General features: G+C 40.4%; 1 protein-coding gene across 2 annotated transcripts in view; it reads right to left on the bottom strand.

The window, feature by feature from the left end:
* VARS2 (valyl-tRNA synthetase 2, mitochondrial) overlaps positions 1-12,723 on the bottom strand; it is a 1,808,135-nt gene that overhangs the window by 49,362 nt on the left and 1,746,050 nt on the right. For both annotated transcript variants that reach the window (XM_044084462.1, XM_044084463.1), the window contains exon 27: positions 8,903-9,014. In XM_044084462.1, coding sequence (XP_043940397.1) covers positions 8,903-9,014 — 112 coding nt within the window. The remainder of the gene's footprint in view (positions 1-8,902; positions 9,015-12,723) is intronic.

Below are 12,723 nucleotides of genomic sequence, written 5' to 3'. Positions count from 1 at the left end.
TAAACTGTCACAACCAATTTGTGTACAATCTAGCCAAACCTAACACTTAATGGTAATGACTAACTATCCATGGAAAGTCGTTTCTCATTGGCTACAAATACTGGTTTCTCCTAATGTGATTTGCTAAATGGTCTTCTGGAAATTTCTATTTGACAACATGACATGGCATGTCTTTACCTTTTTCAAAGTATGGAGTGCTCACTGATTACACACACTAAGTACAACATCATCCTAAAATGAGTTTCTTTTCTTCCAGTTCAGTTATTGACTATATTACTATATTTAGATTTTCCTGTGCACAAACTTTTGTCATGGTAATTGGGTAGTATGATGCTTCATTCCATGTCTACCTGTGTATATCAGACTATCACTCCTTTTTTTTTTCTATTTAAAATTCTATTTTTTTTGTTGTCTTGCCAGATCAGTATTGAAAATCCTTTGAGACTGAAACAATGCGAAAACACACGGAGGTGAGAAAACACAACTGTCAGCTAACTATAAATGCTCATATATTTTGTAAACGCATGCAGCATTTATTCATGAACTCATATTCGTCATTGTTTTTCAGACACCGGCTGAAAATTATTAAATGGTAGAGGGGTATTACTCCTGTCGTCCACTGACTTACAATAGCTACATGACGGGGACCATAACAGCATAAATCTTAGTTCAAGAACTCTAGACAGCCAGTTTCTCAGATACTCCCAAAAAATACCTCTCAACTGTACTGAATGCCACTCTATAAACCTAATTCCACATTACTTTAAGTCTGGTGCTTGTTCCTGGATTCCTCTACAGTTCAGTTCAGCTATTAATCTCTTCCAAAAATTTCAGGGAGGGAAAAACAGAATGTAATTAAGGTCATCACAGGATGTGCAGGAGGAAAACACTGCAGTAAGTACTTGCTTCTTCTTGGGCTTGGCTAGCAGAAGTGAACTTAAATCTTAACCAACAGCCCTCCCTCTCTTCCCTGCTACTTGAACATACGAATGTATGCAGTAAAAGGGCAAACACAGACACAGTCCAAGTTCTCAGATGAATTCAGACAGGCTGGCAGTCTGCCTCATGAAGCTGACGTCATTGAGTATGCCCCTGCACATGACGTCAACAACAATTTCAACCTTAAAAAAAAAAAGTGGAAAAAAAAATGGGAATTGAAGGGGCCACTCGGGAATTCATGACACCCCATTATTTTGCCCTCAAAACCGGTAAATACTGTGGAATTCAGTACGGTTGAGAGGTATGATTCATACCACAACTGCACAAAGTTCTTAATTTTTCCCAGTTTCAGCTTTAGGAGGTGGCTTAAAAACGATTAACTACAGCATTATATGGATGATACACTGGTATTTATTAAGATCCTTTATTTTTCTGGAAGGTGCTTGATACATGAGCACTTAGCCTTATCTGGTCTTATTCAAATCCAAAAATGATTTACAAGACAATAAGATAAAATAAAATAAAACAAAATAAAGTAAATTAATGAAGCTCACCCTGTTAATGCTAGTCAGTGGTAGCAGTTCTGTCTCCGAGGAGGGCCTGTTTTGCACATGGAAAAAAGAAAGGGGTGAGTGTGAGGGACAACCTACCTGCAAACAGCCAGCTGTCCTTTTCTAGTGTTGTCAGGATGGGTTAACTCTGACAGTACAGCATGGAAAAGTACAGTTTTGTACCTACCATAAATGTAGATGTTCGAAGATCCACATTGCTGCAGTCCTAACACTTGGGTAGTCCGCTGTCCTTGGTCGGCCCGAATATCAAAGTATAAGGCTGACGTCGGTCAGGGCGCATTTGACTGACGTCAGGACGTCAGGGTACAAACGCGCATGACCGACGTCATATCCTCAGTCTTTTCTTGCCCCAGATGTCAGAAGACCCTAAAAATAAAGGTCAAAACCAAAAGACAGAAAACAACCAACTAACCACCCCTGCACTAACTATATGTACAATATATACAATATACCCAAAATGTACAACCCAACCCACACAACCGCCACTAACTACAGAGGGGAAGGAGGGAGGGTAAATTGGACTGCAGCAATGTGGATCTTCGAACATCTACATTTATGGTAGGTACAAAACTGTACTATGTTCTTCATCTCACATTGCTGCAGTCCTAACACTTGGGTAGAATCCCAAAGCAGAGGTAAGGGAGGATGGCTAACTACAAGGAAGCAGGAGCTGCCAAAATGCCCTGCAAAACAGCAGTGGCAAAACCAGCCCTGGACTTAGAGTAAAGTGGCAGGTGATAATGCCTAGAGAAAGTATGTACAGAACTCCAAGTAGCTGCCTCCAAAATATCCTTGGTTGCCACTCCCCTCAAAAAAGCTGTTGAAGTGGCAGTAGCCCTAGTGGAATGAGGCCTAATCCCAGCTGGAATCTCCTTGCCATGATGGGAATAACAGAAAGCAATGCAAAACCCAATCCACTTAGAAATAGTTTGTTTTGATACAGGCTTGCCCTGAGAACTCAAGGCAAAAGAAACAAACAACTGCTGAGACTGCCTGAACCCTTTAGTTCTGTCCAAATAATAATGCAACTGCCTGTGAACATCTAAAGTGTGCAAAATCTTTTCTCCTTTATTTTGGGGATTTGCATAAAAAGTAGGCAAATGAATAGTTTGGTTTAAAGCCACACTAGAAACCACCTTAGGCATAAAGGAAGGATTAGTACGTAATGATACCCTATCCTTATGGAAAATCAAGAAAGGCTCAACTGCCATAAGGGCCTGTAATTCAGAAACCCTTCTTGCAGAGGTAATGGCCAACAAAAAAGCAGTCTTCCAAGATAAATATTTCAACTCAGCAGTAGCTGCAGGCTCAAAAGGTTGTAGAGTGAGTTTCTCCAACACAAAATTGAGATCCCAAGCAGGAGTAGGAGCTCTTCGTGGGGGTCTTATATTCTTTGCCCCTCTAAGAAATTGCTTGAACAAAGGATGAGAAAACAATGGTGGGTTGCAATCATAGTGAGCTGAAATTGCTGCAGCATGAACTTTAATAGAAGAGAAAGACAAACCTTTGTCCAGTAACTCAGTAAGATATTGAAGAGCCACACTCAAATTAGGCTCAGAAACATCAAAATCGTTTGCTGCACTCCAAAACAAAAATCTCTTCCATTTGTCTGCGTACACTTTCCTTGTACTAGGCCTCCTAGCTTCCAAAATTACATTCAAAACTTGCTGAGGAAGTGGAGGCCCACTTTGGTTCAAAACAGAATATGCCAGGCTGTTAGGTGCAGAGAGTGAAGCTTGACATTTAGCAAATGGCTGTCCTCCTGCGACAACAGGTGTGGAATCGAAGGCAAAGGCCATGGAGGCTTCCGTACCAGACTTCTCAGTAATGGGTACCAGTGCTGTCGAGGCCAATCCGGAGCTATTAAAATCATCCTTGGCTTGTCCTGTCTGACCTTCAGAAGTACCTTTGGGAGGAGAGGCAGAGGTGGAAAGGCATATACATGAAGATTGCTCCAATTGAAAGAAAGAGCATCCACTTTCCAAGCTGTGGGATGAAACCTTTTTGTGCAAACCTTTGGCAGCTGATGGTTTAGTGGAGAAGCGAACAGATCTATGTCTGGAGTTCCCCATGACACTGTCAATTTCTGAAATACATGAGGATCCAATTTCCACTCGTGGGGATCCATAATTCGTCTGCTCAACACATCTGCTAAGGAGTTCTGTGCTCCTGGCAGAAACCTTGCCTGAAGATTGAGCTGTAAACTGAGAGCAGTTTCCCACAAAATCATTGCTTGCCTGCATAGAGGATAAGAATGCGTTCCCCCTTGCTTGTTGATGTACCACATGACAGTTGTGTTGTCTGTTAGAATCAACACCTGCCCTGGAAGAAGCAATTCCTTGAAAGCAATTAACGCAAACTGGACTGCTAACATCTCCTTCATGTTGATATGTAGATGTTGTAGTCTGACAGGCCACTTGTTTTGTATCCACTTTCCATTTAGATGAGCTCCCCAAGCTTTGTCTGAGGCATCTGTCGTTAAAATCTGACTCGCCTCTGGCCGGGTCACAGAGAGTCCCTTGTTTAGGTGACATTCCTGAGCCCACCACAAAAATTCCTTTTGAATGCAAGGTATTATTTGAATGACAGTGTCTAGATCCTGGCAGTGCTGTGTCCATACATTTTGAGATACCATTGTAGCTTCCTCATATGCAGTTTGGCATTGGGAAGCACCAGAATACAAGATGCCATGAACCCTAAGGCTTGAAGGACTGTCCTTGCAGTCAGCCCGGACTGATGAGATAGTTGATGGAAGTAAAGGGATAGACTCTTTTGTTTGTCCGGGGTTAAAAAGGCCATCTGGGATGCTGTATTCAGTCTCACACCCAGAAAGCACATGTCTTGAGAGGGTACTAGACTGGACTTTATTTCGTTCACAGAATACCCTAGGCATCTTAGCACTGCTATCACATAATCCAAATGATGAAGAAGCTCTTCCCTTCCTTGAGCCAGAATTAGGCAGTCGTCCAAATAAGGATAGATCTGTATTCCTTTTTGTCTGAAGAAAGCTATCACTGGAGCCAGAACTTTCGTGAACACTCTGGGCGCAGTAGATAAGCCAAAGGGCAATGCAGAGAACTGATAGTGAGAAGTCCCAGCTCGAAAACGCAGATACTTCCTGCAACTTAGTCTGATAGGAACATGAAGGTAAGCCTCCTTGAAATCCAAAGTTACCATCCAATGATCTTTGCCCAGCAGAGGTAAAAGCTGCTGCAACGTCAACATTTTGAACTTGGGAATGTCCAGATAAGTGTTGAGGATAGATAAATCCAAAATTGGTCTCCACGTGTTCCCCTTCTTTGGTACTAGGAACAGGCGAGAATAAAATCCTAGGCCCACTTCTGGCAGAGGGACCGGCTGTATGGCCCCTAGTTGGAGCAACAGAGAAACCTGTTTGTGAGCCTCTAGTCTTTGTGGAGGAGGAACGTCTGGCATGCCTTTGAAAGGAGGCAAGGTATGGAAATAAAACCTGTAGCCGTGGTGAATGATATCCAATACCCATTTGTCCTGGGTAATTAAACTCCAATTTTCTTTGAAAAGTGCCAACCTTCCTCCCAAAGGTGCTGCCAGACGAGCAGGCTCTGGCAGCTGAAAAGGTAGGTCATTGGGTCTGCTGACGAAAGGACTGACCCCTGCCCTCACCCGAAGCCTGTGCAGGAGAACTCCCTGTTCTAGGCCTGAAAGAGCCCTGGGCTCTGCCCTTACCACGTCTAGAACTACCCCTAGACTGTGAACCATAAGAAGGATACGTCCACCCTTTAGTAGGCCAATTTCTACTAAACTTTGGAGGTTGGACCTGCAAAAAATCTTTAACAGTCTGCATAGACTTAGCCTTGTCTTCTGACATCCGGTAAATGACTGAGGCAAGAAAAAAACAAAATATTCCCCAACGGGGTACTTAGCCAACTTTGAACTCGGTCTGAAACTTCTAAATCGAAAAATCTCAGAACGCCAACCAGCACTTGCAATACTGCTTCTGCATCGGACCATGCGGCAAAAAAGACTGAGGATATGACGTCGGTCATGCGCATTTGTACCCTGACGTCCTGACGTCAGTCAAATGCGCCCTGACCGACGTCAGCCTTATACTTTGATATTCGGGCCGACCAAGGACAGCGGACTACCCAAGTGTTAGGACTGCAGCAATGTGAGATGAAGAACATCTTTTGTTATGTTATAGCCCCTCATACCCAAGTTCGACCAGTACTGCTTACTGATGGAAGTTTCAAATAACACAAGAACATAAGGCAAGTTCTCAAATCCAGTGATGCATCTCTGTCTTCTTTTCCACAAATGCACAGAGGTACATATATGTTTAGTGATTAAAACTTCATTCCTTGTTCCCAGTAAAACTCCCAAAGTCTTCTAAAGAGGTGTTTGTGTGAGTACATCAAATTAATTTTGGCTTTTTCCATGATCTCCGAGACCTCAATGAGAAGGTCTGTCAGGATCAAAAACTCTATAGTAGCAGCCAGATCCAAAGGTGAAACAGATTACAAATGTGCATAGATTAGGATCCTTCTCTTTCTCCTTGCGACTGGTACATATATTTTATTAACAGTGTCTGCTTAGAAACAAAATTGCACACGTTGGAAACACAACTGCATACATTTGAGACATTTGGGTACATTATATTTGAATACTTGTAATTCTCTTGTCTTACTATACTCTGTTTAGCTCTATTTTTGATCAAATACTAAAACCGCTGTCCTTTGTGAAGTACTGAGGGCACGCCAACTTTAGTTAAAAAATGCAGACAATTAACTTTCTGCTGACTTAGTCAATAAAAAAATAAGTAACTATAACTCAGACACAGCATATGTACAGGTAACATTAAGACACAGTTTGATCTGAAGGATGAACATATCAAACAATAAAGTGAAAAGCTATGTGTATAAAATTTTCAAACATTTTTCAAGCAAGAATGAGACTGGAGACATTTCTGATTACCAGAGAATCAGTGGGTTGACTGCTACACAGTGGAGAAGGAATCCAACAGAATTAAATGTGTTTAAAATAGCACATTAAAAGTTTCTTACACATTACTTTTCCACACTGTCGAAAAGTAGAAAAAATACTGAATGTGTACTCACTACTTATATGAGACTAGTTTAAATACTGTTTCTGTATGAGATCTTGTACAGATCATTAGGACAAAGAATAATTCATGGGTGGGAAGTCTTACACAATTAACAAATAAGTATATTAAAATGATATTAAAAAGTCAAAGCCAAAGAGATACTAAATAAAAAAATAGGTTCTACTGGAGGTCAGGTGAAGGGGGGCAAACAACAGAAATAAAATTCAAAAAGTGAAAAAAATCCCAAGAAAGGTACAAGGTGTTAGCAGAAATAAGATGAACCAGGACTAGAGGTCTTGGCAGCATTGTATAGATTAATATATTTTTCTGTGGTTCTTTAAAGACCTGACAGTAGTCCCTAGGGCAGGTTTAAGGCAAAGGTCAATTTGCAGTGGGATGCTAGAATGAAGTAAAGCCCTGGATAAGCTGCACTGCTGATAACTTCTAGGAAGGTAAAGACTTGCAAGACAGCTCCTGTGTAACATGATAGTAATGGTGTACGTTGTGTCCTGAGTAAGACATTACTTATTTGTTGGCATTTGTTTACAGGGATAGTCCACTGGGCCAAGCACAGCCCATTTTCAGTGGGGGACCAGGAAGAAAAGCTCCAAAAGAAACATATTTACAGTATCTTAAGCACAAAGGATAACTATTTTTACAATGCAGAACTTACATAAAATAACAATAACACATTGGATTAACTTATTACAAGGTAATTCAGTTACAGTTCCCAAAGTAGTATGTGTAAGCATATTATTATACAGGTTTAAGCTTAAAATTATGTTACGAGATTACTGGCAGCCAGGTTATAGGAGTTATAGGAAGTGGGAGGAAAAGAGAGGAACGTGCAAGAAAAAAGGGGAAAGAAGTTGGTAGAGATTAGAGCCAGAGTGAAAGGGTGAGAGTAAAATAGAGAATTGAAGACAGAGGACTGGGAAGGAAGTTGCTACTGCCACAGGATAAAGAAAGACAGAGCGTGTAATTAGAGTAGTTTAGTGGAAAAGAACAGGGAGTAGAATGTTAGTTGAAATGGGAGGGAGAAGATGGGTGGTTACCGAAGAACTAGGTTATGGAAGGAGAAGGCCTAGTACAATTACAGATCCAGGTAGAGCGGACATGTTTTCGCAGAGATGTTTTGAAGGAAACAGTGCTCTGGGTGGTGCAAATGGCCAGGGGAAGGCTGTTCCATTTTTTAGCTATTGTCCAGGAGTGTAGTAGTTGACCAGCGGGTAGTTTGGGTTTGTGAATTTGTAGTAGGTGTTGGTTTTCTGATCTAAGAGACCTACTGGGATTGTAATGGGAAAATAAGGAGTTTAGGGCAGGGCAGTCGAGATTTTGAAAGTATATTGTGTGTGGTAGTTAGTTGAAGATAAGTGAGATAGTGGGGGACCTGAAGCCAGTTTAGTGTTTTGAGGGATGTGCAGTGGTGGGTGGAGAGGAGGGAGTTTATGGCAAACTTAGCTATTTTGTTATAACATGTTTCTAATTTAGTTATGAGTGAGGACTGCATATTGGTTAGCAGGGAGGCATTACAGACAAAACATTACAATGCCAACAGATCTTGCTTGAAACAACAAACACAATAGTGGCAAACTGGATGAGATTTTCAAGTTAGGGAGCCATGAATGCCACAGCCAGGAGAATTCTTAAGTTTAAAAAAGAACTTGGCTAGGATGTCAGACCTAGAGGTCTCAGATGATTTAGTGGTGGAATTCATCTAACCAGACTGCCAGAGACAGGACAGGACACTGTCATGACAGCTTTTAGCTGATTTGATGTAACAAAGGTTGTGTGTGAAGCCTCAGGCTCAGCGCTGCTCTTACATAAGGCACGACAGCTGTAACAGATCATGACTATATTTGAGTGCCAATAAGGATCTTCAGAAATCTAGTGGCCAAGATGCATTTCAAATGAATTGTCAGGATAGTGCAAGAAAGACACTGACTCAGAACTGGAGTGCTCTCTATGTGGGATACAAACCCACCAACATTCTACGGGGAGTACAAACACTAAAACTGGTATGCCTGTCATTTTATAACACAAATGGATACCATGGCTGTGGCCAAAATCACATTACTATCCCATCAATGACAAGTCCCTTTCTCAGAATGACAAATACCAAAACAATGTTAATTTTATTTTATAAAATGAAGAAGTAAACATTTGGTAACCATGGAGGCTAGAAAGGAACTATTAAATAAATGAGAAGTTAATGATATGTGTATGATACACCAATAAGTCTTTAAGCAGTGGGACATTTTACAGACAATATCTTAAGTTAAGCCAGCAAGATCAGTCTGCATATACTTACATTTAGGATGTGCTTTAGTAAGTTGATAATCAGCCCTCAGTGACCGCACAACGTGAACCACATCCTGGACTAGCTGGAAATTGACCTCTTCTTCTGGGCAATGCCAAGAAACCTGAAATTCAAGTCACAAAAGACAGCTCCTATATGATATGAGTATGTATTACAAAGTACAGTTGTGTACACTTACCATAAATGTAGATGTTCGAGTGTATTCACTGTTGCAGTCATTACATTTGGGTAATCTGCTGGCAGGTTGCCCTCAGTCGGCCTGAATTCCAAAGTCTTGGGTCCTGCGTCGGTTGCTGTCTCCTCTTCCATGATGTCAGGGGTATAAAACAAGCAGCCAACGCCATTTTCTTTAGTTTTTCTTGCCCCAGATGTCAGGTGCCCCCAAAAAGGTAGCACATATATATATATATATATATATATATATATATAAACTATATATACATACATCAATACAAACTTTACCTTCATCTACAAGTAAATACACCACATAGGTTGTAGAAGATAGAGAAGGAAAGATAAACTCCAGAATGAAAGGGGGATGGCGGGAGGGTAACCTGGACTGCAACAGTGAATACACTCGAACATCTACATTTATGGTAAGTGTACACAACTGTACTATGTTCTTCGTGTTTCACAGTTGCAGTCATTACATTTGGGTAGAATCCCAAAGCTATGGATGGGAGGCTGGAGCTAAACAGCATTAGGTGCGGCTATAAGGCCCTGCAGAACTGCAGTGGCAAAGCCTGCCCTGGACTTAGAGTAGAGAGGCAAATGATAATGCTTTGTAAAGGTGTGAACAGAACTCCAAGTAGCAGCCTCTAGAATGTCTTTGGTTGATACTCCTCTGTGAAAGGCTGCTGAAGTAGCTGCAGCTCTGGTGGAATGAGACCTAATGCCCTTGGGCAAAGGTTTGCCATGGTGTAAGAAGCAGAAATGAATGCAGTGGCTCATCCACTTTGAAATAGTCTGCTTTGAAATAGCCTTTCCTTCTGATCCTGCAGTGTATGTCACTAGTAATTGCTCAGTTTTTCTTAAGAGCTTTAGTCCTGCTCAAATAGAACCTTAGCTGTCTGTGTACGTCCAAGGAATGCAGAATTCCCTACCCTTTGTTCTGCAGATTTGGATAAAAGGTTGGCAGATGAATAGTTTAGTTAAGAGCCACACTGGAAACCACCTTAGGCATAAATGAAGGATTGGTCCTCAGCAGGCGCGGCTCGTGGCATCGGGCTGCCGGACTGCAGCCCCCTCAGCTACACAGCTGAGTACTTAGTTTATTTTTTTTTTATGTAAAAAAAAAAAAAAAAAAAAAACAAAATCTGTTTTTTATACTTTAAATTTCGAGTCCGCAACTCGAAATTACGCGCATGCGCATTGCGCGCTTCTATCGCAACAGCGGTTTTTTTTTTTTTAATTCTTGCTGCAATGTTTACATTGCAGCCCGGAGGAGCAAAAAAGGCATCATTGTGATGCCCAGAACTCCCCAGAAGTCTATGCGGTTGAGACACAAACCGCATAGATATGGAAAGGGCTCGGACTGCGACGTCCGCAGGCATGTCATGACGTGCTTGCTGGGCAAACGCTGCTGATTGGTTGTCGCTCTCTTCCCGGGCTTTATGTCCTGGGAAAAGAGCGAGAATCAGTCAGTTAGCTTCGAGCTTCAGCTTTCCTTCCTTTTGTTTCGTGATCATCTGTTTACTTTTTTTTTTGTGGATTTTACGTTTGGGTGGATTTAATTTTTGTCAGCTGTGCAGCATGTGCAAGAACAAGAAAGAAGAAAGAAGAAAGAAGAGTGAAGGTGGCAGGTTCAGAATTAATTAAGTAAATGTTAGCCTTCCCTTCACATGAACATTGCCATTCTAAGAGTAGTAGAGCAGCATTCATATGTAAAATTTGCTATTCAACTCCTGAAAAAAAAAAAAAAAACATATTTTCAGTACAAACGCTCGCATCTAGTTACTTCGATTTTGCATTGTATATTTTCCCCAAGTAAATCATGGAGTTAATGTGACGCATTTCACTGAACACAATTAGCAAGTATAAAACTGGCTATACTGTTCGGGAGGTCCTGGCGTGATGTCTTATTTCATCAGCAATAATATTTCAAATGTGGAGGAAAGGAAAATATAAACAGGGAAGAAATAGTGTTTATTTGTAGCATCTCATTTTGCTATTGAAATTTAGTTCTTGGCAATTTATAGAATATCTGTAAGAATATGACCACTCTTTTATTGCCTCATAAAAGTGTTCTCATTTGTTTGTGTTTTACTGCATAAAATTAATTTAACAAGGGAAGTGAGTAAAAGGCATGTGTCATTAACTGTTTTGCAGCTGTTGAAATAGATATGTACTGCTGTTTTTCTATGAAACAGAAAACCATACTTCTGTGACATTTTTGAAGTATCATATTAAATTGTACAGTGAAATCCTGGTACAAGACCTCAGATAAGATAAAATAGTGAAACATGGTGGGGGTCATACTTCTCTCTCTCTGCGTCAGAAAAATGTGTTGTTAATACAGAAAAAAAATTCTACTGAGTTTTTAATGAATCAGAACAATATTTTAAAATTGTCCCTGATTTTGCTCCTTCAACTCCCAGTATTTTGTGGATTTGTCCCCGATTCATGGGTAAACAGTCAGTAGAACAGGTACAACGTTTATTTATAGTCTTTTTGGTACAGGTATAGCATTTCAGTATTTGTTAGCTGCTGCTTCTCCGTAGTTGAACAAGTGCAACTGTGCAACAAGGAAGTTTAGTGTGTACTACCATCACTCTGAATGGGGAAAATGACAGCAATTCAAAATTTTAAACCCAGGTTTTTCGAAGTAGATGCCTGCTAAGGAAATCAAACTGTGTACTCCATAAAGTAGCTTACTATAAGGTCTTCCCAGTTGAAGCTGTTATTAGCTCATTTGCCTACTGTAAGTCCCAAAAATAGTGTTTCTGTTGTACTGCTGTAGTGCTGTGCTATCTGGCATTGAAACAATGGAATAATGCCAGTAATTATGTATGGGGCTGGAAGGGTACCCCAGCTGATAGTTTTACATGCTTTGTTTGTTGAGCATGGATTGTGGACTCTGTCATGGATTTTTTTTTAACAGTGAGGTTGGGGATGATCTAACATTTTAGGTGTTTGATGTCCACATTTTTTTTATATTTGGTAGAATGATGTTTGTAGAAATGTGTTTGAACAGATGACTGTCATTTAGGTGAGGTAGTGTCTTGCTTGGATGGGGCAGAGTAGTTAGGATTTGGAGTTCTCACTGCCATGAACTGGATTCTTTTTTCTGGTTAGGGAATTTCAATTAATTTTTTTTTTGGGGGGGGGGGGTTCCTCAGTGGTTTCCTAGACTGCAAGCCTAGTAAATACTTATGGCCCTAATAAGAGGGAAGGGACATATTTTGATATATATTTTTTATTACACTCATGCCAAAGCTGATTGCATATTTACTGCTGTAGAGAAGTATCTTGCCTGCATACAGCTTGTATATAATTTAATAAATGGTATAGTTGCTGCATGTTTATTCTATGACTGACCTGATATTTTTTATATTTTTTTTAATTGATATTGAAATTGTTTGAATATATTTGTGAAAAATGCTGAAAGTTGTACACTGTTTATAATCTGGCTTTCCACCTTCAGCCTCTTAACAAGAAGCATCTTTATTAAATGATACTTAATCATTCATACATACACTAACTGTGAAACCATATAGGTTAATTGACATTGAGAAAGTGTTGTGGTTTAATGTATTACAGTCATGAAATCATTAAGGTTGAAGGATTCCTGGTTCATGTTGGAAGACATCCAG

The sequence above is a fragment of the Protopterus annectens genome, chromosome 9.part0 (genome assembly GCF_019279795.1).
Source record: "Protopterus annectens isolate FY-2018-M chromosome 9.part0, PAN1.0, whole genome shotgun sequence".
NCBI classification, from domain to species: Eukaryota; Metazoa; Chordata; order Ceratodontiformes; family Protopteridae; genus Protopterus; species Protopterus annectens.
Note: the sequence above shows the minus strand (reverse complement) of the source record. Positions and strands in the feature narration are given on the sequence as shown.